This window comes from Nelumbo lutea, chromosome 3 (genome assembly GCF_056320005.1).
Source record: "Nelumbo lutea isolate HS-2025 chromosome 3, American lotus-T2T, whole genome shotgun sequence".
Taxonomy (NCBI): domain Eukaryota; kingdom Viridiplantae; phylum Streptophyta; class Magnoliopsida; order Proteales; family Nelumbonaceae; genus Nelumbo; species Nelumbo lutea.
Genome location: NC_142686.1, coordinates 94410418 through 94438020, shown reverse-complemented (window position 1 = coordinate 94438020; position 27603 = coordinate 94410418). Strand labels below are relative to the sequence as shown.

The following is a 27603-nucleotide window of genomic DNA, read 5'->3' as shown; positions in this document are numbered from 1 at the left end:
ACCCCTACAAAGGGTGTAGCAAGGTTTTGACTGGTTCAGGGGTGGACAAACCTTAAACCGGTCCCTCTGAACCGAATTTGAAAAAAAAAACTAAAAAAACTACTGATACTGCCCAATATGCCTCTACCAATATATCGGGTGTATCGATATTTTGAACATTACTTAGGGGTGCAGCTTAGAGGGTTGGGTCAGGTTGAAAATCAACTAAAACCCAACCTGAAGTCTTAAACTTCAATCTCGGGCTTAGATTAATTTAATTATGACTTAAAAGATTAATCTATAGATTAATTTAATTATGACTACAACCTAATTTTATATATTTATTAATATTCAAGTATTCTAAATATTTAAGTAACATTTACAAACGAATAACATGAAAAATAATTATTTTATAAAACAATTAGTAGTAATTTATTATTAAATTACTAAATTACTTTTGTAACAAATTACTAAAATAAAGATTATTTATTTTAAATAACGTTTCATTACTTCCTTATATTATCAGTTTCAACTGTTTCACTTTTCCTTTGACAAATCCTGTGTTCTAATAACTCCACTCCATGCTTGACTGTTGTCTTGGAAAACCTGTATCTCTTCCCTACGAAATTGAATTCCTTTGTTTTTATAGGAAAACTGGAGCTCGGATCTGCTACCCACAAGGGGGAACTCCTCATGAATGACAAGTAATATCTTCCTGATGTGTGGTTGTAGAGTCTGGTACGTAGGCTTGAGGGTAGCAGACCCAGACTCGGGTAACTCTCGAAATGCATGTTGTGACTTATCAAGACTTCGGGGGACGCTCAAGAAAGAGTTCACTCCGACCAAGAATAGTGGACATATCCAATGCAGTAGCAGAAGTTCATGTATTATTTATTAAGGCTTAACTTGATAACAAAGTACCCACAACAAAGTTGTGTTCTTTTATCGAGGCTTAACTTTGATAACAAGGAGCTTACAAATGACAAACCATCCATGCACAATGATCAAGAGCTAGTTGTATAATGATTTGGCAAGGATGATCCAAATACTTTCAGGAGCAATATTTCCTCTCTCCTAGCCAGTTTGTATGCCCCCGTGTTCCTGCAGTAACCAAGCTTAAGTGCTTCTCGTCCTTCTTGTGCAGCTCTTTTTCTCACAGATGACAGCAAGCCTGTGCCTTGAGGACCAATTTCGTTCTCCCCAGTTCCTTTATCTGGCTTCTTTTCCTCAGTTGTTAGGCAACCAGAATCAGCTTTTTCTGGGGATTGTTGTTTGTCTTCTTGGTCAGTTTCATCCCCAAAGACATCATCCTCAGTACCATCCGGGCTGCTGCTTCCCCACCATTTGACAGAGATGGTTGATAAGCCATCTGTTGGGAACCCATACTTGAATTCATCCACATGGTCTGGAATTCCTTTTGTCAAGCTTGGATTCTGCAGATGCTGCGGCCGTATATTTTGAACACCACTTCCCTGCTGCTGTGAAGAGTTTGACATTTTGTTTTGAAGTTGGGAGCCACTGAAACTAACAGGAAAGAATCACAAAGAGGAAGGGAGGAATTGATAACAAATGAGAATAAAACAGAAATTATGCCATTTATTAAGCTTCCTGGGCATAATGTTCTCCATGAAGCCCCTAATAGCAGAATCTATTCAAGGAATAAATTGTTGTACAGATCAATCTTGTCAAGGGAGAGACCTGTTTCTCAAGAGAGATCAATACTCAGGATGCTCACGAAGTACACTCATCATAAGGTTTCAGAAGAAAAAGTAATTGTAGGTATAATTATTTAGTCTTTAAAAAATGAAAAAAAAAAAAAAACTAAGTAAAAGAGGACACCCTGCTTCTTTGGGGTTTCAAGGAACTGCTTTGAATCTTAAAATGACAGTTTAGTTTAGTTTAGTTTAGGCTCGTGGAATATTCAGGATTCAGTAAAACCTGGAGTCAGATATCTAAGTTTTTAACAATGTCAGCATTAACAGAACCAAAATACCCAGATTTTCTGAATTCCTAGAAAAATTACAGACTAATTTTAAAATTTTATATGCGATCTTGGAGTTTGGTCATTGTCTCCCTTGTTTCTGTTTTTCATTTCACTTTTTTTCCATTTCCCTTTTCACAGGCTATCTTCTTTGATTCTTTCACCAAGGCATCTGCTGAGTGCTGGAATTGATAATGAATGCTTCTTTAATCAATTACTAGAACTCCTTAAAAACCTTCTTTTATCTCAATAGAAATCAATAACCAATGCTTCTTTAGCCAAGGTTTTTTACTAGAATTTCCTTATTAGAAATTCAGGCCATGATCACTCCTACTCCTAATCACTCTCTGAATCATGCCTATAGACTGACTTTAAAACTAACTAGAACTCCTAAAAACCTTCTTAAACTTGACTTGTTAATCAATAACAGATTTGACACGAATTTCTAACAAGGAATCAACTTCTGAAACAAATAAATCCTAAAATTACTAGATTTAATAATTCGAAACACAAAATAAACAAAAAAAAAAGGAATCTCGTCAAGATTCATCAACTGGACAAGAATGAGTCATGACTTGTTCAATTCATGTCCTAATTGCATGATCTTGGATGTGAAGAATGGATAATTGAATAATCTTTCTTAATGACACCAAAATCAAACCAAACAATTAACTATTGGCACATCAAATTGTGGCTGCAAGTAGAGTGATGAAACCTAACATGTTCTCTTTAATCATGGCCAATGCCTTGGCTAGATTGGGAGACCAGTTGCAAATATACATTTTAATTTGACAGTAGGTAGGAAGCTAGCCTATAAGGGGTGCAAGGCACAATATAGCTGTACAATATTCTTTTAATATCCTAATAAAATTGTTTGTTTACAGATCAGGAAAAAAATCTTCTCTTCAGTATAACTTAAATTTTAAGTAAATAATTCTCCAGGTAGAAATTGAAAAGGCTCGGAAAATCTTTTCACTATTTTCTGGACCATTTGGCTGGAAAGGAATGAAACATCTTTGATAGCAAAGTCTCTTCAGAGGAGCAAAATACAAAATACAACCTCAAACTACATTAAAAAAAAATGCCATGGTTGACTACAAAAAGGAAGTATGAGAACTACCAGTAGCATCTTACCAAAATACAGAATTTCAGCAATTACTAAGACAAATATTTTTTGGTCGATAACAAACAACTTTATTGAAAAAATTATCAAGAAAGAGATAAAGGATACAAACAGAAGAAAGAAAGATACAATAGCCTCAAAGCCCACTCCTTTTTCTATAAATAACATCAAATTCATTTCAAATATCATACTACTCAAAAGGCTGGATCAGTGTTTTAAAAGCACAAGGTGCAAAAAAGACGCAAGGCGAGGTGCACGCCTTTTTAAGAAAGGTGCAAAATTACAAAAAAAAAACTAAAAAATCAAAAAAAAAGTCAGAAAATTCAAAGAAAATGCCAAAAAAAATTTAAATTCAAAAAATATTAAACATAATGTTAATAAATAATATAAACTTAAATTTTAAAATAAACGTTTTAGAAAACCTATTATCTAAAATTAAAATACATAAACATAACATGTAAAGCGTATTCAAATGAAATTTAAAAAATAAAAGCAAACATATAAAGCATTTTCAAGCATGCAAAACCCACAATCACTTTTTCTCCTTAATTGCATTGCTTCAAGTAGCTAATGTGATGTAAAACATATTGCATTCTTGATTCTATGAGTCGCCTTTGTACCACACCCCTCGAGGCAAGCCCAAACAAGTCTATTTTAGGGTCTGAAATTCTTATTTCTCACATAAAAAATAATGATTTTATAACTTTCATTGCCTTTTAAGAAGAAATTTTATTGCAATGAATGAATGAACAACATTAGCAAATAGGGGGTTCTCAGAGCTTTGGTGAGAGAGTGAAGTTGGGGGTCCGGGGGCGGAGCCCCCGGCCCAGCCGTTAGACTCAAAAAATAGAAAAAAAGCACAAAAATTTAAAAAGGCACACGCCTGGGCTGAGGCGCAAGGTGCATCAGGCGCACACCTAGGCACACCAGTGCGCCTAGGACCTGGCGAGGTGCATACCCCAAAATGTGCCTCAGGCGCGCCTTTTAAATCACTGGACTGGATAGGAGAGAAATGAACAAGACCAAACAAAGCTGGACAAGAGGAAGGCAACAAACCAATCACTATACATATCCAATCCCAGCCCTCCTCATACCAGCTAGGAATGGCAACGGGGCAGGTTCAGGGTGGGGATCATATTCCCCGTCCCCGACCCTGATCCCCGTCAGGGATAAAAATTGTCCTCCATCCCCGATCCCCGACGGGGGCCTCATTCCCCATCCCCGAGCCTGACCCTGGTCAGGGATCCCTATTAATCCCAGCCCCCGTCCCTACCCCGCCAAAGCAATCCCCATCCCCAACCCATCGGATTGGGGAAGTCAAGTACCCATCGAGGATGGGGAAATTTGCCATCCCTAATACCAGGCTTTCCCTTGTCACCCCAAATTTTGTGTATCAGCCGAAGCATTTGCAATCCTAGGAACCCATTGGAACAAGCTGTCTATGGTATGTTTAAATGCCTACACTTGTCATACTAGACCCCTATATATGCAAGTATGTCCCCTGCCGAATTCATCCAAGAGATAACAAAATCACAATCTCCTTCCACAACAATATTTGTCCAATCTTACATGGAGATCAGCATCAGTCCCTGCACAAGAGCCATTAGTTCAGCTTTTAAGGAGTTGCCTAGACAAATTGATCCAGAAAAGCTGAGTAGGATGTTGTTTTCATCCCTCACCACTCCATCTATTCCTAAAAGCACCAGGGCTGCCCAAGTTGCAACCATCAAAATGTAGTTTCAGCTTTCCTTCTTCAGATGCATCTCCTACTAATCTTTGCTGGTTTCTCATCTGAAATGCAACCACAGTTTGCCAATCTCTCAATAACTTTTCAATTGTGAACCCCTTTGAATTCATCACTATTTAAGACTCAATGAATCATTGGTACAATTAAGGAATTTGCATCCAATTCTTTGTTCTCAAAGATCCTTGCATTTCTCTCACTCCATAAACCCCATAAGATTGTAGACCTTGTGAAAAAGAACCTCAAAGCCCACTTGTGCCTTAAAAGAGGCTCCAAGATTCCAACCAGTATTGTTAAAACTAGACCAGATGTTCACCCACTAAAGCTAGTGGTACAGGGGTCAAATGGTCAGAATGTCTAGAAACCACTCAACTTTCTCAAAGAAAAAATGTAAAAAAAAATAAATAAAAACATCTCAAAAATAGTACAAGTAAATAATATATACTGCAAAACTATTTTATCAGGTATGATGTTTGCTCAGGTAACTTGATTCGTTCTTGGGAAGACACTTGGTTTGGTGACCGACCCTTAAAGGACTTGTTTCCTTCCTTGTATTCCATTTCCTTGTACAAAAATAAGGTAATTTTGAGTTTTCTAGTCCATCCTATTTAACCCATGGGTCACAATTGGGATTTTGGGTTTCAAAGGGGGTTGAGGTATGAAGAAGCTACCTGTTTGTCAAAGCTTCTACTTCTTGATAAAGTCAGCCTAGAGCTTTCGAAACCAGATAGGAGACATTGGTGTCCAAACCCTAAATTATTCTTCTCTTGTGCCTTTTTTTTTAAAGCTCTTTGCCAGTCCCCTTCCTCTCAGTCCTTTCCTTAGAAGAAGTTTTGTTTCAGCCAATTCCCCCTAAAATTAAGGCTTTCTGTTGGGAAAGGGTATATGGAAAAATTAACACTTAGGATTACTTGCAAAAGAAAAGGCCTTTTTTGTGTATTTCCTGGAATTGGTGCACTCTTTGTAAATCAGATGGTGAATCTTGCTATCACTTACTCATTTCCTCATCTGCTATAGAAATTTGGGAGTGATTTTTCTCTTTGTTTGGGTGGAGGTGGAATATGCCAATGCCCAATGGAGATTAAGATGTTATTTGATCTATCTACACTTGCTTGGCCAAACAAAAGGGGAAGAATATGAAGGTGCACTAGAGCAGCAGTGGTTTGGACATTATGAGAAGAAAGAAATGCCAGAATCTTCCAAGAGAAGGAGAGAAGCAAACAACAAATTATGGATTGTGTAATGACCAGAACTATACATTGGCTACAAACTATGGAATTATTCAGACATTTCCCCTTTGATGACATTTGGAGGAATTAGTTTTCAGTAGCTTCTAGCTCAATGCAGAAGACTAAAGCACGGTTGGTTTGGACACATCCCATTGAAGGCTTTATGAACTTAACTATGATGGGAGCAATCAGGGAAACCCAAGCCTTTCTGGAATTGGAGGGACCATAAGAGACAAAGATGGGAATCTAAGAGCACTCTACTCAGGACCGATGGGGAATGGAGACTCCCTAAGGGCTGAACTGTATGCAGTCCTACAAGGTGTACAGATTGCAAGGGAGATAGACTTGGAGAATTTGGTGATGGAAGGGGACTCCAAGGTGGTGGTGGGTTGGCTTAGAGATCTAGACTCAGTGATATGGTATTACAGAAATGAAATGAAGAAATTCAAATGGGTAACACAACATTTGAATTTGACTATACAATGGGTGGGAAGCATAGTTGTCAAGGCGACAAGGCACCCTTTGAGGCTCGCCTCGCTTAATCGCCAAGCAGTTTTTTACTTTCTACTTTAAAATACTATTTTGTTCATTCTTTTTTGAGACTATAATTATAAAATAGACATTATTAAATTAAAATAATCATTTTGTATGTTTATATACTAGTTTATTTTAATTATTTTCTTATTTATTAGAGTTTAATCAACACAAACATTGCTAAATGCTGTATTGAACCCTCAAAGACTTCAAAACCTGAATCAATAAGTAAGGAAGAACTTCAAATTTCATCTAATCAGTACATTTTCTTCTTCCATATATTCTTTTTCTTCTTGTACTACTACTACCAATACTTTTTCTTTTCTTCTTTTCCTATAACAAAAAGGGATCAGCCCCTATATTTTTTTAATTTTATTTTCCTTCTTCCTTTTCTTCTCATGAATATGTTGATTTTCTATACTTTAATATGAACCTTATAATTTTCTTATGAGAATTATGAATAATTATTAAGGAAAGATAGTTATGGTACCTAGGGAACTACCCTAGGATCAATGTTTTTAACATAAAAAAAATCCACCACCTAGGCGACTAGGCGACAAGGTACCCCCCCCCCCCTACTGCCTAACCTCGCCTTGGCGCCTTGTAAATTATGGTGGGAAGGGAGGCTAATGTATTTGCTGACTCTAGCCAAGCAAGGAGTAACTAGGGATCAGTTGTATTGGGCCCAGTTGTAATTTTTGTGCTGTTTTTTTTCTTTTAAAGTGTGATGCTGCACCTGACACCTCCCCTTGGGATGCTTGTAACAGATATTTATCTTTTTGCTGATAACGAATTCTTAATGAACTTTTACCTATAAAAAAAATTAAATACCATAACACCTGTTAGTATGGTTATTAATAACCTTTGACCAAGTCAACATTTCAGAGAACCATGCATTTCAAAATCCAGTTTTGGGACCCAGTCTGAATGGACCAATCAGTAGGTCTGGTCTGGGTATGACAATATTGACCCCAACCCAAGACAGATGCATAAGACACTATCTAAAAGAGAATCAACCAGTTTCAAAACTACTAAAGAATAACAGCTCTCTTAGTATCAATGACTGATTTTATGACACTTTCTGCGAGGAAGTAATTACTAAGATTAAAATCAGACTCTAGACAAATTCTTTAAATCAGCCTAAACTGAAAATAACAAGAAATACGGAAAAGAAACATAAAGTCTTCTATGCTGACCCTGCACTATCAAGAAGATTGACCTTCTATGCTCATCAGAAAAAAAGGGTAACCCTCTTCAGGGAGTAGTTAGGGCTTCCCCGGTGGAAGCCAGGGCAGTGGGTTGCATGAAAGCCATTTAGGTCCCACTGGAAAGCTTCTTCAGAAAATTATCTGGTAGTCTTCTCTTGTAATTTATCTTTCATGTATGCATCAAGTTTATGAAAACATTAATATGATTAAGAATAGCAAAACAGGATTTGCATATTCAGTTGTATAATGTGGGGAATATAGATAAGGCTTTATTGAGTTTTTGAGGTAAATACCTACTTATGAAGGAAAAATAACAAAAATTTGAAGAACATTAGATTAATTCTATGTCTCTACCTATTAATTCAAAACCTTACTGAGTGGTACAACATTTCATAACATTGACAAAACTAAATCAAGTGTCGTTGATGGACTACTATTCATTTTCATCTGTCTAGCCCTACAAAATTTATTCCTTCAATCGATCAAAAAATGTATTCCTTGAAGTGAGAATAAGATCAAAATGAACTATGGTGTTCTCTCCAGCATTTATACTCCAAAGCAGTGCCTTGTTTAGTAGTGGTTAGACATGACTCCAAAAGGCCAAGGTGCTTGCTCTTCTTCATGGTTTTTAAATCGCTAATGTAGTAACTTAATCTTGTTAAGGGAAACTGTTGAAATGAAGTCTCTCAAGGTTACTTATATTGCAATAGAAATAAGGCATTGTTGCAAAAATTTAATTTTTCTGTAATGAGGGTGAACCTTCCTTGAGTAATTTATTTTTATTTCTATTTTCATTTCTCATTTCTTTTCCCCATCTTTTCTCTGCATATAAAATATCCTGATAACAATCCCAAAAAGCAAAAAAAGAAAAGATGTTACATGTGTGTTGTTACATTGCAAACCTGGTTAAGTTCTTATCCTTTTTCCTGGGTAAGAAAAATCCAGTCCATTTTCTCCTTGGGAAACATGCCCCATGCTTGCACTAGTATCACATTACATTTATACATTTCCAACTATGTTTGTTAAATAGATATTATTTGCAAATGGAAAGACCATTTTTATGACACCAAGTCCAAATTTAAAGGGAACCCAACTTACAAGGTTGATGATAGAATAGAACTTGCTGATTCATTCTTCTGTCTTGCAGCCTTTGACAACTGAGCAAGCTCCCTGTTTCTTTCTCTAGCAGCATCCTTTTTAATTTCTTCGATACTCTTTCCAGATAGAAACTATATAATGTGTCACAATCACATCATGCAGGTTGCAGGGTAATTTGAATGTGTAAGTGTACAGAATATTAAATTTTGTCTAACCATATTAAAGGAGACCAATTAAAAGTGATCAGGGTGATATGCAAATTGTGTGAATGGTTTACAATGTTGTAAGTACTAATAATTATAAAGTGAGGTATGCCAGATTGGAAAAGAGAAAATCTAAAGGTAGGCATTTCGTTTGATCAATTATAAATACACGTATCAAAAGAAAAAGAAAAATACTGCAACAAAAAAGGAAGAAACTTCACTGAGAATATCCTGTACCCTCAGACTGGTATAGATATCCAGGTTGTGTGGAGCATGGTTAGTATTGACTGAAAGGAGATGTTAATATGTTTATTGTGATGCAAAAGAATCCAGCTGTTTGATGAAAGAAAGATGGATTTTCATGTTTAAATGTTTCTCTTTATATTTTCCTTCCAATGTATCATCCATGGAACTTTTTCTTCAGGCATTAACAGCTACGAATGTTGATGAGCAGATATCCTAGGTGACTTTAGAAGGCATGAAGCCAACTCATAATTGTTGGTATTTCTTATTTATTGCAGGTTGGTAAAAGGCATCAGTCAAGGTAGTGAATATCCATATTTGGAAACTATTAATCATTCAATTTAATTTGAACTGTTGAAATGTTGTCCCACAAGGGCATTTTAGTCATTTGATGTATTATGGTATTCCCCTGTTAAGAATCACTTAACAGGGGCATTTTGTTTTCACATGTTTAATGAACAATGCTACAGTGCAGGTCGAGAGGTAGGGATAAATAGTTCGTATTTCATCCTTGAAACTGACTTTTCTTCTTCCTTCTACTTTCTCCTTGCTTTCTACTGTGTAAGACAGGTTTCCTAACCTTTTTCTTCCTTTTTTCCCTTTCTTTTTCTACTTTATTTACAAACTTTAAGATGAACATTGTTGGGTTCTTATGTCATTAGAATTTTAAAAGGATTATAACTAAGATTTTGATCATGTAGAATATTAATTTCTTAATAGATAGCACAATGAAATATATATAATATATATCAAAAACAAACCATGCTGTCTGTAGTGTATAGCAGGAAATTACAGAACAGCATCAAGCTGTCATAAAAGTAATGGTTTATTATGTTAGTGGGAAGACTGCATTCAAAGCTGGCCATTCATATGTCATTCAAAGGAAGAAGTCACAGTACATATTTTGTATATAGAAAATCCTATTGTAAAAATAATGGTTTGTTATGTTAGCACTGCAGGGGCAGTTTTTCTTTTAGCTCCCTATGTACAGCTTCTTGTTCTACAGGGATTTTTTGAGATTAATGAATATTAATTTACCTTCTCCCAAAAAAAAATCTCTCTTTTCCATGAAAAAACAGTTGTAATTCAGCCCCAGATCCTGGACAACCCCAAACCAAACTTTGCCTTACAACTCCTGCTTTGGCAAGTCCATCTGCAAGTTCATTTCCAGTCCTCAGAATCATCTGAACAAGTAATTCAGATGTTCTTCCCAACAACAAAGCTTCTCTAACTGACAACTTGTATTTCCATGGGACTACACTTTCTGAAATCAACCATGAAATAACCACTTGGCAGTCCCTCTCCACTATTATGTTTCTCCAGTTGTTTGATACTACCAGTTTTAAACCATGAACTATAGCCAGTAGTCCAGCTCTTAAGAAGTAATCCCTGCTGGCCCAGAGAAGCTGAGAAGTATAGTATTCTATCTTCTCCATCCCTTAGTACCCAACAACACCTGATTATCCCGGATTATAAGGATGCAGCCATCAAAATTCAGTTTTAATCCGCCCACTTTGGGCAGGGGGAGGGAGTTCCAATTCTCAACTCTTTTCTGTCTCCCACCTGAAACATCAGCAGTTATATGTCAACTTCTTATCAGATCATTCATTGATACCACTTTAAACTCTCAACTAGCTAAAACCCAATGAACTATTCTCACCTTGATGAAGACAATCAAAGTATACATGTTTTTCTCTTTATCCTCAAAGATTCTTGTATTTCTCTCGCCCCAAATAAACCAACTGGTAGCATGTCTTGTACATTCTACATTGCCATAATACCTTCCTTCTTTTTTTGTGTGAGAAGTTTGGGAAAGTAAGAAAAGTTTCATGGTACTTGGTGCATTCCAAGAGATCTCAAACAGTGAGGATAAGTTATTCCAAATGTGGGCTGAAAATTGACAGGATAATAATAGGTTATTTCTGCATTCTCCACTCTTGAGACAAAGAATGCACATATGTAGGGAAAAACACCAGCTTTTGGTTTCCCTTGAAGCCTACCACAAGTGTTTATGGTTTGAAGGGTGGCCTCAACAAAAAATACTTTTGGAACTTGTTGGTTTGCTCTAATGGAACTTATTTAGTAATTCCACTTTAAAAGGAATACTAATTTTGCAGGCTCGCCATGGCTAACTGATTTTTTTTTTTTTTTGAGCAAAGGTAAAGTATAACTGTATTGATGCAAAAGGTTATTTGTACAAAGAGAAGCTGTAAACACCGAATCAGAAGGACCTCAAAAAATTACAATCAGAAGTAACCTCTTTAAAAGTCAGCAAGTATAGACAACCAACTTCTAACACAACCTAAAGCCGCATTGATGACTTCAGCTTCAGTAGAGGTTGTAAGATCAAAGACCCTGCTGTTCCTTTCTGTCCAAACCGCCCACATAATAAGGGAATGGAAGACCAGTAAATCTTCCCTTTCTTAGTCATCCCTCGGATCTGCCAAGTCCACACCAAATCAGAAGGACCTCAAAAAAAGGTCATCCTCAAAAAATTACAATTAGAAGTAACCTCTTTAAAGTCAGTAAGTATAGACAACCAACTTCTCACACAACCTAAAGCCATGTTGATGACTTCAGGTTCAGTAGAGAGGTTTTAAGATCTAAGACCCTGCTGTTCCTTTCTGTCCAAACCGCCCACATAATTGCTAAGGGAATAGAAGACCAGTAAATCTTCTCTTTCTTAGTCATCCCTCGGATCTGCCAAGCCTCCAGGCAGGTTTTAACTGAGGCTGGCATACACCAGCTTAACCTCAGACCACTTAAGAAGTGGCTCCAGATCTTTGAGGCAAAGTTGCAATGTAAAAACAGATGGTTGACTGATTCTGTATCCACACCACAGAAGCTGCACCTCAGGTCACTGCAGTTAAAACCTTTTTTCACCAACATCTCTTTGGTGAAACACTTCTCTAGAGCTGCCCCCCATACAAAAAACTTTACTTTTGAGAGTGCCACTGTCCCCCAAATGGCCTGGCTTGGGAAGAGGGCTTCAAAACCTCCCCTTATGGCGCTGTAGAAGGATTTAACTGAAAACTCCCCACTTCTGTTCCATTTCCACACTAGAGAATCCTTGGATTGCATATTCAAAACCTGAGACTGGAGCAAAACTAGGAGATTTCCCACCTGCTGAATCTCCCAGTCATTGACGTCCCTTCTAAAGGCTGGAGCCCAGCAAATAGCATTATCCCTTATCACAAATGTATCCGCTACCAAGGCTTCTTTGTCTTCTGTCAAACTGAACAGGGTGGGAAACGGATCCTTAAGGCTATGTTTGGTTTGAAGGAAAAGGTAGAGAAAGGAAGGGAAAGAAAGGGAAACCTTTCCTTTCCCTACTTTTTCCTTCAAGCCAAAAACAGCCTAAGGGAATTCTCCCCAGTCCGGGATCCAACCAGAACTTAATTCTTCTCCCATTCCCAACTTTAAGTCCAACTCCCCTTCTAAAAAGGTTTGAAGCTCTGTATTAAAGTGAGCCGAATAAGGGTAGTTTAGTCATCTTATGTTTGTTAAGTGATTTGCTTATGTGGCAGTTTCATTAGAGACACTCTGCCCCACACTTAAGTAAGGGCAGTTTAGTCTTTGTAAATGTGATTAGAATCTAATGACTATTAAAGGGATCGACTGAATGGGATAACCATCAGATTTCGACAGACCCTTCTTTTCCTTCTTCTTCTCTTCTTCTTCCTCTTCTTCTTCTTCCTTCTCTTCCTAGTTCGGGTTACTGTAGCAGCATTCGAAACATGGTATCAGAGCCATGTTCCTAACCTACTTCAGTTCGTAAAGCATCTCAGCAGTGTTCGTGACCCTTCTTCCTTCACTTCTGGTCAGTCAATGGAGAGAACTGGTTCGCCCTAGGTCTGAAACATCACAGCTCGTCTCTCTCTGCTGCACATAATCTTCTTCATCAAGAAAAGTGACTTCAGCAGTGAATGGTTGGTTGAGACTCTCAAAGGAAGGTCGGTTATCTCTTCTTCTTGTGTTGCTGGTATTTCTGGGTAGAAACCCTTCAAGAATCTGTTAGTACTGATCAGAACCTAGAGAACTAGGTTCATTGTTGCCCTAGAACGGGCTGTGTGTACAATAGCCGAATGGTGTAGGGGCTGCTGTAAGTTGTTGAGTGGTGTTAGGGCTGCTGTAAGTGGCCGAGTGGTGTAAGGTGTAATGCAGTGACCTAGCCAAGCTCCTTGTGGTTGTGTAATGCCCTCTTAAAAGGGTTAAACTAGTCTGAACTGGGTGTAACAGGTTTGACTATGTTGTGGTGCTTGTGGTGCACAATCTTTATTGAGTGGTTGTAAGAGGGTTTACATGTGATTAGTGAGTGTTAAATTGATGCTTATGTGGTTCGTGGTGTTGTGAAATCAGCAGTAGTGTGAACAAGAACAAGGCGTGTGTACCCACTATTGTGTTTAGGGGCTGCTATAGGTGCTGGAACATCAAACTTTGAACAACAGTTGTCAACTTGTAGCTGAGAATTCAGGTTAGAGGCAACTGTGAAAGAATACAATGGCAGCAATAGGAGATGGGAATAATGATCAGAAACCTAGTGTGGTAGTTTCCCCTGACTACCTAGGTGTGCAGATGACCTCAATTAAACTGAATGGGGAGAACTATGTTCCATGGGCTAAATCAGTGGAAGTTTTCCTCGAGGCAAAGAGGAAAGTGAAGCATGTAAAAGATGATAAACCATCGGCTGACTCTCCAGGGTTTGATGATTGGGAACAAGAAGATGCTCAAATCATGACTTGGCTATGGAACAGTATGGAACCCAAAATTAGTGTCAACTTCATGTTTCTTGATACGGCTAAGGATATATGGGAACATGCTAAGAAGTTGTATTCTAGACAAGATAATACAACAAAAGTATATCAACTTTATCAGAAGTACTTTGATTTGCAACAAGGAAACAAAACACTAGAAGAGTAACTATGCCTGCATGAAGAATATAAGGAATGAACTCAATGTCTATCATCCCCTCACTCTAGATATTAAAGTTCAGCAATAGCAAAGGGAACAACTAGATGTTACAAGATTCTTGGTGGGGCTGAAATCGGAGTATGAACCAGTTAGAGCCCAAATATTGGGAGCTCTACCCTTCCTACACTTAAGGAAGTATTCTCACGGCTTCGTAGAATTTCTTTGGGGCAGACAGAGAATCCCACACAGTCTGATAGATCAGCACTTGTGACAGCTAGAGGAAGTGGACACAGTACAAGAGGGGGAGGACATGCTTCCCGAGGAGGCCATGGCAGTTCCATGATCGGTTGGGGTGGTCGTGACTCAGGGGGAAGCCGTGGTAGAGGGAAGAATAACTCTGCAAGGAAGTGTATTCATTGTAGCAGGGAATGACACACAGTGAATTTCTCTTATAACCTACATGGCCCTCCCTCTAAATGGGCTAATCATGCTGTAGCAGGTAAGGTTAATATCAGTGACAGTAAACAGGCAAACCGAACTCCTCCCACATCTACATCTACTTCTGGGAGGGAGATGGTGAGTGTACCGCTTGATGAGTATGAGCGGTTCCTTCAAACCACTTCACAGCATACCACTGCCACACTTGCCCACTCAGGTATTGCTTGCATGTCATCTAAAACCTCTCCCTGGATTATTGACTCTGGAGCCTCTGATCACATGACTGGGACTCTAGGTGTGTTCTCTTCTCTTTCTGAAACCTCCACACCACAAACTGTTACACTCGCCAATGGGTCCTCATCTCCCATCTGTGGTGTTGGTAATGTTGACATGGCTTCTCTGCCCTTATCATCTGTTTTATATGTACCTAAGTTTCCATTCAATCTTATGTCTGTTAGTAAAATAACCAAAGCTCTTAACTGTTATGTTACTTTCTTTCCTTCCACTTGTGTTTTTCAGGATCTCGCGACGGGGAAGAAGATTGGTAGGGGGCATGAAGCTGGTGGATTGTATTATCTTGACAGTGGTGGATCTTCGATTGCTCTTCAGACTTCACTTACTCCTCTACAATGGCATTGCCGACTGGGACATCCATCTCTCAAGGCTCTCTAGATATTGGTTCCGTCTTTGAGTCATTTGTCAGTTTTGCAATGTGAGTCATCTCAGTTTGGGAAACATCGTCATGTGTCCTTCAGTCCAAGAGTTGAGAGTCGTTTGTTGAGTCCTTTTTCTTTGGTTCACTAAGATATTTGGGGTCCAATCAAAATAGAGTCTTATAATGGGCACAAGTATTTTGTCTCCTTTATTGATGATTGTTCAAGAATGACATGGATTTACTTAATGAAAGAAAGAAGTGAATTATTTTCCACTTTTCAAAAATTCCATGCTGAAATATGCACACAATTTGGTGTTCCAATCAAAGTTCTCCGTTCAGATAATGGTCATGAATACTTTCTTATTTCATTTCAACAGTATTTAGAACAGCATGGTATTATTCATCAGACTTCATGTGCATTCACTCCTCAACAAAATGGGGTAGTTGAACGGAAGAACCGTCAGCTTCTTGAAACTGCTCGGTCTATTCTTCATCACATGAATGTTCCTAAACGGTTTTGGAGTGATGTTGTACTCACTTCATGTTTTCTCATTAATCGGATGCCCTCTTTCATTCTTCGCGGTCGGTCCCCCTTCTCTATCTTGTTTCCCACTTTATCTCCATTTCCATTAACTCTCGTGTCTTTGGTTGTGTGTGCTTTGTCCACAATCTGAGTGCTAGAATAGACAAGCTAGATGCACGCTCAATTAAATGTGTCTTCCTTGGCTACTCTCGGACTAAAAAATGGTACAAGTGTTATAATCTCATTACCCGAAAGTGCTATGTCTGCCCTAATGTCACCTTTTTTTAGTCCGTTCCCTTCTTCTCAAGACCTGAAGCACCTTAGTCTCCACCCTTACTTCCTCTTCCTCTTCCTGTCAGTGATCCAATTCCAGATGTTGTTGTTGGAGTAGACTCATTACCTCATCCAGTGCAGATCACCACCGAACGACCACCGATCCGGCAAGTGTATACACGTCGAACGACACCGGCCCCTCCTCCAGCTTCTACCTCATCTGCGGATCCTCTCATGGCTCCTATTGCTGAACCTTCAGACCTTGACCTACCCATTTCCTTACGGAAAGATAAACGCAAGTCTACCCTCCATCTCATTTCCAATTTTGTTTCATTATCTCGTCTTTCTACCTCACATCGCTAGTTTGTTTCACTTTTGTCCTCTATTTCCATACCTAACAATGTCCAAAAAGCTCTTATTTTACCTGGATGGCGGCAAGCAATGGAGGAAGAACTTTCTGCTCTTCAACATACTCAAACATGAGAACTTACTACTCTCCCACTTGGTAAGCATATTGTGGGCTGTAAATGGGTGTATATTGTGAAATATTTGCCAGATGGTCGTGTGGAGCGTTTGAAGGGCAGACTTGTTGCTAAAGGTTACTCGCAGTTGTATGGAGTGGACTACATGGAGACATTCTCTCCGGTGGCTAAGATTGGCTTTGTTCGTGTACTAATTTCCCTGGCTGTTATGTATGATTGGCCTCTATTTCAGCTTGACATAAAAAATGCCTTCCTCCATGGTGATCTGGTGGAGGAGGTATATATGAAGCAGCCACCTGGGTTTGTTGCTCAGGGGGAAGATGGTAAGGTGTGCAGACTGAAGAATGCAATTTATGGGTTGAAACATTCGCCACGTGCTTGGTTCGGGAAGTTCAGGGAAGTGGTGAAGAGTTTTGGAATGAAGCAATGACAGGTTGATCACTCAGTGTTCAGTTATGACTCAGAAGTTGGGAAGATCTTATTAGTGGTCTATGTGGATGATATTGTCATTACTAGCAGTGATAAATTGGGGATTGACAAACTAAAAGTATTTCTGCAAAATCATTTTCAAACAAAAGACCTTGGAATATTAAAGTATTTCTTGGGAATAGAAGTTGCCAGGTCAAAACAATGTGCAAATCTGTGCCAAAGAAAATATGTTCTTGATCTACTAGAAGAAACAGGACTGTTAAGTGTAAAACCGGCTGAGACACATATGGAACCAAATGTTAAGTTGGGCAGTGATATAGAAGAAGTATTTGAAGATCCCGAAAGGCATAGACGACTAGTGGGGAAGCTGAACTATCTGACTATCACGAGACTCGGCATCTCCTTTGCAGTCAGTCTGGTGAGTCAATTCATGCAAAACCCTCGTATACCTCACTGGGATGCAGTTCTTAGAATTGTAAGATATCTAAAAGGAGCTCCAGGCCGTGGGCTATTGTATAAACCAGGAGGAAAACTTAAAGTAGTTGGGTATACAGATGCAGACTGGGCAGGGATCTACTACAGGCTATTGCACATTTCTTGGAGGAAACCTTGTGACGTGGAAGAGTAAAAAGCAAACGGTTGTGGCCAGAAGCAGTGTTGAAGCCAAGTATAGGGCCATGGCACACACTACCTGTGAATTAGTGTACTTGAGGGATCTCCTACAACAAATTGGGTTTCACATGGATAAACCTATGAGATTGTACTGTGACAATCAAGCTGCACTCCATATCTCATCCAATCCTGTCTTTCATGAGAAAACAAAGCACATAGAGGTTGATTGCCACTTTGTGAGAGAGAAAGTTCTTGCTGGAGAGATAAACACAGAACATGTGGGCTCGAATGATCAGTGGGCAGATTTGTTTACAAAATCTCTAAGCTCAGGGAAAGTGAACTATCTATGTAACAAGCTGGGATTATATGACATATATTCTCCAACTTGAGGGGGAGTGTTAAAGTGAGCCGAATAGGGGTAGTTTAGTCATCTTATGTTTGTTAAGTGATTTGCTTATGTGGCAGTTTCATTAGAGACACTCTGCCCCACACTTAAGTAAGGGCAATTTAGTCTTTGTAAATGTGATTAGAATCTAATGAATATTAAGGGGGTCGACTGAATGGGATAATCATCAGATTTCGACAGACCCTTCTTTTCCTTCTTCTTCTTCTCTTCTTCTTCCTCTTCTTCTTCCTTCTCTTCCTAGTTTGGGTTACTGTAGCAACATTCGAAACACTCTGCATATTCCTTTCCACAGACTGCATCCATAGGTCACCATGGATAACTGATAACAACCTGCCCTGCTTTGAAAGGTACCTTTCTTATAGATAAAAAAAAATTATATCAAAAGAAAAAAAGGTACACAAGGAGTATAAATTTCTCAGTCATGTCATGCTTTATCATTTTCCTGAAGAACCTATCTTGCTGACAAGGATTACATATGACAGCAGAGTCCAGTATCATATAAAAGGCCAGCTTGTACAGAGTGACTAAACAGTGACCATTTCTACAACTTACAAGCCAAGCATATGTTGAGAAGCCTTTTATGAGTTATTTATTTATTTATTATTTGTTTGAATTAAACATATTATGTGAAACAGTGAAATAAACATCAGGCCCCCGACGATGTGTAATTTTGTAGAAAGCAATTGAATCAATTGAGGCTAAGCAATCACTGGATATCATCCTGCATGCCAAAAGCAGTTCTATGATTCAGTTTACATGATATGCAAGCATATGGAACAAGCCTAGCACTCCTTGTGGAATCTCATACAAACCATCATGACAATTTAAGACAAATAGACTACCCAAGTAGTGGATACAGTCATGCAACCTGCATGAATATATTCCATGGACGTATGGATTAGCATGTTATATATAGATGAACATTCATGTGAATGTAGGATTGATAAGCATATACAAAATAAAAATGAACAAAAGTCAAGAAGAAACGTATGGAAGCCAAAGATATTTTCAGCATCCATACAGTGAATTAGAGACAGAAAGGACAAAGCAACAAACAAATAATGTTTCCCACAAGTAGATGAATGAAGTATGAGCATACAAGTTATTTCTGACATTTATACAATAAATTAGAAATAGACAGGACAAAGCAACAAAGAAATAATGTTTCCCACAAGTAATGAATGAACTTACAAGTTACAAGAATATGTATTGATGATCAGAAGCCTACCTTACGATATGGCCACCTGATGAGACCATTATCACGGCATATCTTCTTCAGAACACTGCTACAAACACCTGGAACATGAAAGTTACATAATGAAATAGTTTCTTGAAAATTACACCCACATAAAACCAGATCAAGACTGCAGAAGTCTTACTTACATCAAGTAAAAATGACAAGTAAGCATATAATTAACCATAACTGGAAGTAAAACATATCATCCAGAAGGGACAGGAGCAAGCTCAAGCATTATGCAAGGAACTAAAAACATGTTTTGGCAAGCATACATGTAAACATTCTCCAGGTGAATAATAAAACAATATGTCAAACACCCATATTGATTTTCGCTGGATAGCTTAACAGTTGAAGTCAAGAGAATAATCGAATGGAGATAATAAATATATAAAGGTTAAACATACTGAACTCATTAATTAGTTTAATGCACGATACTACCAGTTAAATACCATGGGATAAGAAATCAACTACACACAATCTATGTAAACATTCAACCAACAAAGAGAAACAACTCCATCACAAAAGAGAAAAGCTTAATTCCCACAGAAATTAAGCTCTCACGCAAACTATGTGAACGTTTAGTCTAGAGCTCTCACGCAAAAGCAGAAGAAAGTCTGAAACTCTCTGACCCACCAAAATCAACTATGCACAATCCAATGTAAACACTCAACCAACAAAGAGAAACAACCCCATCACAAAAGAGAAAAGCTCAACTCCCACAGAAATCCACGCAAAATTGAGACTCAGCGGGCGCTTAGTTAACAAATGACAAACTGAATTACGCTTGGAGAGAGAGAAATACACAAAGGGAGGAGGGGGTGGGGGGGAAGAGGGTTACCGCCTTACCGAGAATGTTAGCAGCCTCTGTGATGGGCAGAGAGAATAGCTTGGAGACTTCATCAAACGTGAGGGATTCATCCAACGTTAAATTCCCACCCTGGTGAGAACTCATTATCCAACGCCCCCTTTTGGACAGTGGAAATTTGCGATAACACTTTGGTAATTGGTAATCTTGCTCACGCCAATGGAAACAAAGGTTAATAAAATTCATTAAATTAAAAATCAATCCATCTTTGTTTCTTTGTTGTCAAATGAATCCTTTTTAACGTTTCGCCATATTCATGGTTTCCAGTTTCCTCCTGCATAATTCCTGCTTTTATCGGTTTCACTCCTTCGTTCAATAATACGGTACGGGTGAAAACGGGTCATCCAATTGGACTAAGCCCGACTCCCAAGTCCCAACCTACCCTGGTTTTTGGGGTTTTTGCATTCGTGCCCCTGTATTTTAGGGATTTTTAATGCTCATGTGTATGTGTTCGACTATGCTATACATGATGATATCGGAAAAAATTACAACCAAAATCATTTGGCATCATAAAAAAAAGTCACCAATCAGATTGTACCATTGTGTTTTTTATTTGAAAAATACTATTTTAAATGATTATTTGGAAAATGCTACTTTAAACGTCTATTGCATTTATTGTTTGATTGGGCATTTTATGGGTGTTTCAACATCTCATCAAGTTATTTTCCACCTTAGGTTGAAGTGCATCGCATAAAATTTCGTTTCAATAAATGTCTAGGCATTGGGGGAAACAATAATTTAACATTTCCCCAAATGCCTTAAGCACATAAATCCAAGTGTTTATGTTATTCAATGTTTATTAGATAAACATTGACGCATAGTGGTTTCATACACAGCACACGCCAATACCTATGTAGCATTGATGTGGTGGCGTTTTTCTAATGAATGCACAAAGAACCAAACATACGCTATGTATTTTCAGTTTCATAGATTTTCCCTTTTCTTCGGGGAGAGTCACATTGCTAATAGGGGTGGCAACATGTGGGCTGAGCATGGACCCCTTGGCCTATCGTTGATATGCCAGGAATTGACCTATTGGTCATTACTCATAGGCTGAGACTCGACCCAAACTATAAGTCGGTTCGACAAAAGAATAAGAACTTTGTACCGAAGTGTTGGAAAGCAGTCAGAGAGAAGGTGGACATGTTACTCAACACCAACTTCATTAGAGAAGTACATTATCCTAAATAGCTATCTAATGTCATGATTAAGAGAAAGGTAATGGGAAATGACAGATATACATTGACTTCACATATCTCAACAAGGATTGCCCTAAAAACAACTTTCCCTTGCTAAGAATAAATCACTTAGTCGATGCCACAACGAGATATGAAGTCCTGAGCTTTATGGATGCCTTTTTAAGTTATAATCAAATAATGATACACCTCGGTGATGAGGCAAAAACATCTTTCATCACTAAGTACGGGACTTACTGCTACAAAGTGATGCCTTTCGAACTAAAGAACACCGAGGCTATATAGTAGAGTGGTGAATAAAATATTTAAAGAGCAAATTGGCCAAAATGTCAATGCTTATGTTGATGATATGGTTGTGAAAAACCTCAAAGCAAGCCAACATGTTGCTAACCTTGATGAAACTTTTGATAGGTTAAAAAGTACAATATGAAGTTGAATCCCACAAAGTGTCCCTTTGGATGACTCATTATTATTATTATTGTTATTGTTGTTGTTTATCACATTTTAAAATTTTTATTATTTAATTATAATATCATAGGTGGCTCATTTATCTTGGATGCTTAAACCAACTACCCACTACCCTAATAAAAAAGTAGTTTCATTTTTTATTGATTTTAAAATTTTCATTCCATTTTCTATAATTTTGTATTTTATTTAGACATTTTAAATTCTAGGTTGTTTTAAATTTTGTATTCTATTTCCCTTGTTACTAAAAGGGAAATTTTCTTAAACTACCTCTACTGTTTAGCTAATTGACAAACTGTACTCTACTATTTAGCTATTGTGAGCTCCAAGAAGCTCATGGTCGTCTCAACGAAATGGAGTCACCACCCATTTTTAGAGGAAACGGGCCCTCATTTTTAGATCTGAAAAATCAATTTACTTGCTTTTAGTGACTCCATTCTCCATGGGAATGGCACCGAATCAATATATTCTAAATCTAGAAGGATTAGAAGAAGGAAGGTGTTAGGCACCCCTCTTTCCAAGCTGCTAAAGCATCCAATATGGGAGTTGTTCAGTCTCAAATTCTAACAAAACACCAATGAAAGTGGTTGCTCAAAGCTCCAGAAATCAGATGAAAACACTCTCAACTTTACCCATAATTGATTTGAGGTGGTGTTATCAGGTCTTAGGTATTGATTTTCCTAAGACCCTTGCCTCTCTACCTCTTTTTCTCAATATGGATAAAATTGGAAATGCAAGTTTTCCATGGTTTCGGGACCTCAAGTAACTCAAAACACTAAAGATAGAGATTTATGAATTTAAACTTAGGAAAAAATATAGTGGAATGAAAAATGTAGTTAGAAAAACTTCAAATGAAGCTTGGGCGAGCTATCGAGTTGGAATGAGTGTTTCTAACTTTAAATCTCCAATCTAGAAAATAGGGGAAGCAAATTTAAGGCTTGAACTTCAAGGACTTTGAGATTTTATGTGAAATGGATGCGTTGCAAAGGCTGGGACAATGCTCTTCTCTTTTCCCCTCCCCCAAGCTGAGAAATGGGTTTGAAATTCACCTAATTATAGTGTTTGTGATTCAGTAGAGTTCTTTTATTAAAATAGGCAAAGATTTTTTAGAGAAAAGGGCCTGTAATTAACCCTTCCTTCTTTGTGCAACAAATTTTTTCGAGCTTGAAAGGTTTTTTTATGGATTTCATGCGTCCAATGAGAGCTTGGGCATGCCAGATGTTGCAGCCCCATATTTGGGGTTAACAGTGGCAAAAAATGTAAATTTGATGAACTTTTGAATGTAGTTTTCCCCTCTCTTAGTTTCAAATAGGGGTATGTTTGGTATTTTGAGCTTTTTAAGTCTATTAGGCTCCAATTCATTAGTCTAAGTGTTTTAATGGGGTTAAGTAAGCTGGCATCAGTCCCCACCCTCTTGAGATCCTAGATTAGGATAGCTAATGTGGCGATTCAATCTACTGCATCGAAATGGTATCTTTCTAGTTTAATAGTCAAACGGGTGAATTAGGACGTGAAATTTGTCGTGCTATGATTTTTTTGGTCTTTAAACACAGTGGTGATGTTTGTTTGGTCAAATGAAGCTAGGGTAATGGAGATCTATGACTGATAAATTTGGATCAACAAGATTTTCTAAAATAAAATCTAATCTTGATGGTGGTCAAATGTGAGAATTTTGGATGAAATTTGGTGGATAGGTATGGATTGGGATTATGAGGTTGTTGGGAGGGTTTGATCATGTTAGGCATGTACAAATCGTAGGTTTTAGGCTCGAGAAGCATCGTAGAGTCAGACACGTCGAAACGAAATCTCTGATGGATGATTAGCTAAATCAAGGAATTTATGCTAAAATTTTGTATGATTAGTTGTTTAAGGATTTTGTTTCATGTGATGGACTTTGATTGGGGATCAAAATTGTGATGTGGCACAATCAAGACTATTGAAAGTGAGTCATGTAGATTTAACAAAGGATCTATGGGCATTTTAGCTAAAAATTGTTTTCCTAAGGTTTTGGCATGTTTTAAAGAGATTGATGTGGTTCAATTAAGAATCCGAAATGTAGGAAATGGGTAAAAAAGGGACTGAGCAAAAATCAGGTGCTAACAGATGCCTCTCTTTGTTGGAGGTAGCGAGCTACTGAATTAAGAGAGAAAAAGAAGCACTTAGAGGTTTTTGTTAAGGGAAAGAGGTTGGGGGAGGAAATTTTGTTGTTGGAACTTTGGTTGAGGTCGAAGTTGATGTAGTGCAATACCTTTGCCTAGAAGGTGTAGTATCATCCCAAGCCTTAGTAGGCAAATGCAACTATCACGCAAACAATAAAGTGGCACCATCCTAGAAGAAGTCATTGATTCTTTTGTTTCTCTTTTTTTTTTCTTGTGTGTTTCTTTCTTTCTTTCTTTTTGACAACTATGATCACTTGGTTTGACTTTAGTATCAGCCTTATCACTTGATGATTGATTTTTGTTATCCTAATTCTTTATTTTTCTTTTCCCTTTTTTCTTTTTCAATAACTTTTATTTTTGCAATTGGATTTGATAATTTTGAATTCAATGATTTGAATATTTGATGACTTTGATAATTTAGTAAATCTGATTCCAATTTTTGTCATCTAATGATATTTGATGAATCTTAATCTGGATTTTTGGTAATTTGGATATTTGGTGATTTGATTTAATTTGATAATTTAGTGAACTTAATTTGATAAATTTGATAATATATTTGATGAATTTGATAATTTTGATGATTTGATAACTTTGGTGAATTTGATGATTTCCATATTTAATGATTTGAAAATTTTGATAATTTGATAATAATTTGATATTTTATGATTTTATTTAATGAATTCGAAGAATTTGATGATTTGATGATATTTGATTGTCGATGATTTGATAATTTGATGAATTTGATAATTTTGATATTTGATGATTTGATAATTTTGATATTTGATATTTGATGAGTTTGATAATTTTGACATTTGATGAATTTGATAATTTTGATATTTTATTATTTGATTATTTTTTATATATTTGATAATTTTGGTATTTGATTTTTTTGGATTTTATTATTATTATTATTATTATTATTATTATTATTATTATTATTATTATTATTATTATTATTATTATTGTTGTTGTTGTTGTTGTTGTTGTTGTTGTTGTTGTTTATTATTGGAAGAATGTTGTGGGTGCATAACCTTACAAGAGGGGCATGGAGTCTAGGTTAACTTTGTCTAATCATGAGCCCTTACATAACCTTGGTTTAAATTTAGTTTTTTTTTTGCTCTTTTTTGCCCTTAGTGCCCTGATTAGGGTTTTCACCGAGTTTGGGTGTCACCTAACCATTGCACACTAGAGCCATTACTAGTTTTCATCCAAGCCGGGAAAATTTGATCTTGCCACGATCTAATGTTTTTACATAGAGTGCCCTTTTGGGTTTTCACTCTACCCTTTTAAGCCATGTGTTTACTTGCTATTTCTCTCCACTCATTCATTCTTTCACCATTTCCATACAAAGGTGGGGAGATGCTTTCCTTGTCGTCTAATTCTATGTTCCTATTTTTATCTTTGATCAGGGAGGTCTTAGTGCTAGAACAAAATGTGGCTAAGGTTCAAGGATTGGTTGGATACTAACACAACTTGGTTTATGAGTCATTAGGATGTTGTAATTCTTAAAACCTTATTATCTTTTTTTTTCCTTTATTCCTTTTTTCTCTCTTTTCTTTTTCTTTTTCTTCTTTTCTTCTTCTTCCTCCTTTCTCTCTCTCTCTTGCTTCTTACTTTAATTTCTCATTCTCCTTTTCATTTATTTTGCATTACATTCAAGGACTTCCAATATCCAAATGTTGGGACATTTAAGGAAAATGGCCAAAGACGACCTCCCTTCATTTCATTGATAAACATTGATACTTTGAATGGATTAAAATTTAAGCATAGTACTTTTTCGGCCTAGGTTGTATGGCTTTGGGAGGTCTTCATCATCCATTCTGCTGAATATTAGTGCTCCTCCAGATAACATCTTTTTGATAATGTAAGGACCTTCATACATGGGAGTGAACTTGCCCTTGTCTCAAGCTAATTCAAAAATAGTTCTTTTGAGCACTAATTCACCCGATTGTACGTCTCGGGGCCAAGCCCTCCTGTTGAATGCACATGCCATTTGCCTTTGATAGGCTTGAGTATGGGCCATGGCTCTAAGTCACATTTCATCTAAGAATGTCAACTTCTCATAACATGCTTGGGCCCAATCTGTCTCTAGAATTTCTGACTCTAATATCACACGCAAAGATGGCACTTCAACTTCTACTAGTAAAACTACCTCCATATGATACACCAATGAATATGGTGTTGCCCCAATTGATGTCTTGACTGACATGCGATAAGCTAAAAGAGCATATGGTAACATGTCCTGCCAAGACTTCTAGGGTTGGACCGAATAGATAAAACCCCTAAATATAAATGCCTATGGGGACCTTTATCAAAGAGACCTCCGCAACTTGCTCAAATACTTGGTTGTAATTATATTGTTGCATTATCGTGGTGCTATATTAGCCCATCCCCTTACACTATGATGGTGGTTGGATCATAATTTGACCTAATTGGAAATTTTCCAACCATGGATCCAACTTTATTTATATGTTAACAACTATCAAAATATCTTGTAGAACACAAATGACAAAGAGGAATTATTATGATTACATGGTTTATACTTCCTTCCTCTTAGGATCCCCTTCTTTAAATTTGAAGTTTAAACAACTAACAATGAGAACTAGTGTTTTGATGGCTATAGAAAACTAGATAATTTAACATCTTGAACAAGCAATAGAGAGTTTACTTGTGTTCCTTCACTAGCAAAGATTAGAACCATGAATTGGTCAAAATTACAAGTTAGGACCATCTAATTCATGTTATGTGAAGTTTAAGATTCTCTCAAACGTGAGCAACACGATAACATTAGGGCTACAAATAGATTGTATTCAATTTGGATCAAGGTTCAAAATGTTGGTATTGTGTATCATATTGGTGAGTTTGGAAATGGATGTGCTTCACCAAGGTTCAAATTTTTGATATGATATACCCTCTCTTGGGCATGTTGTATTGTATCTTTTGCTCAGAGGTATGCCTATTTAAGGTATTTTTTTAAAAACATTTTTTTAATAGTTAAGTAACACAAAAATTGCTCCATTGTGAAAATATGAGGAAAAAAGGTTTTTAGTCACCTGAAACATCTAGTATTTATGTTTGTGTATATTAGGTGTATTGATATTTAAAACCTTGTCTATCACAATATACTTCGGATACATTAGGGAAACTTCCATAAATCCGACAAATAAATTAATAACACTAAATCTAAGGTTGGAATAACCACTAATAGTGTACAAAGCATAAGAAATGCATATTTTTAATAGTTTATAACAAAAAAACTCATTACAATCAACAACATCGGGAGTCTTGGGCATATAGATATCACACAATAACGAACTTTACTAATAATAAATTGTTACTTATTTAATATTTTTATTTATAATCAATATGTTTTATCTACTTATTTATTATGAATTAAATTAATAATTGATAGCTTATAAAAACAAATAATTTTAGTTTTATATATAAGATTCATTATAATTTTGAAGATTAATGTAATATATAATTCAAAATTTTCAATTAGTAGCCACTAAATAATAATATAATTATTTTAATTAATTTATTTAAATTACCAAACATTATGAATAGAATATAATTTTTGACATAAGTTGTAGTTTGGACCAATCTGTTT

At 36.9% G+C, this 27603-nt stretch overlaps 1 protein-coding gene across 4 annotated transcripts; it reads right to left on the bottom strand.

Annotated features, from left to right (window-relative positions):
• Nucleotides 1-844: 844 nt before the first annotated feature.
• Nucleotides 845-20440, bottom strand: LOC148866956 (uncharacterized). 4 transcript variants are annotated; one of them, XM_088978594.1, is made up of 4 exons: nucleotides 20155-20440; nucleotides 19300-19367; nucleotides 8897-9027; nucleotides 845-1503 (listed from the first exon to the last, which is right to left on the bottom strand). In XM_088978594.1, the coding sequence occupies exons 1-4, from the start codon at nucleotides 20357-20359 to the stop codon at nucleotides 984-986; spliced, it is 924 nt and encodes a 307-aa protein (XP_088834720.1). In that variant the 5' UTR covers nucleotides 20360-20440; the 3' UTR covers nucleotides 845-983. The 4 variants fall into 4 exon arrangements, with proteins under 4 accessions (XP_088834720.1, XP_088834721.1, XP_088834722.1 ...); XM_088978595.1 differs by having other exon boundaries at nucleotides 845-1497; XM_088978596.1 differs by having other exon boundaries at nucleotides 8897-9012; nucleotides 20155-20438.
• Nucleotides 20441-27603: the final 7163 nt, after the last annotated feature.

Excerpts from the sequence above, each read along its gene's own strand:
- LOC148866956 (XM_088978594.1), bottom strand. The coding sequence starts at position 20,359 with ATGAATTTTATTAACCTTTGTTTCCATTGGCGTGAGCAAGATTACCAA. Across the intron at positions 19,368-20,154 it reads AGAGGCTGCTAACATTCTCG|GTGTTTGTAGCAGTGTTCTG; the intron begins GTAAGGCGGTAA and ends TTCATGTTCCAG. Across the intron at positions 9,028-19,299 it reads TCAGGTGGCCATATCGTAAG|TTTCTATCTGGAAAGAGTAT; the intron begins GTAGGCTTCTGA and ends CACATTATATAG.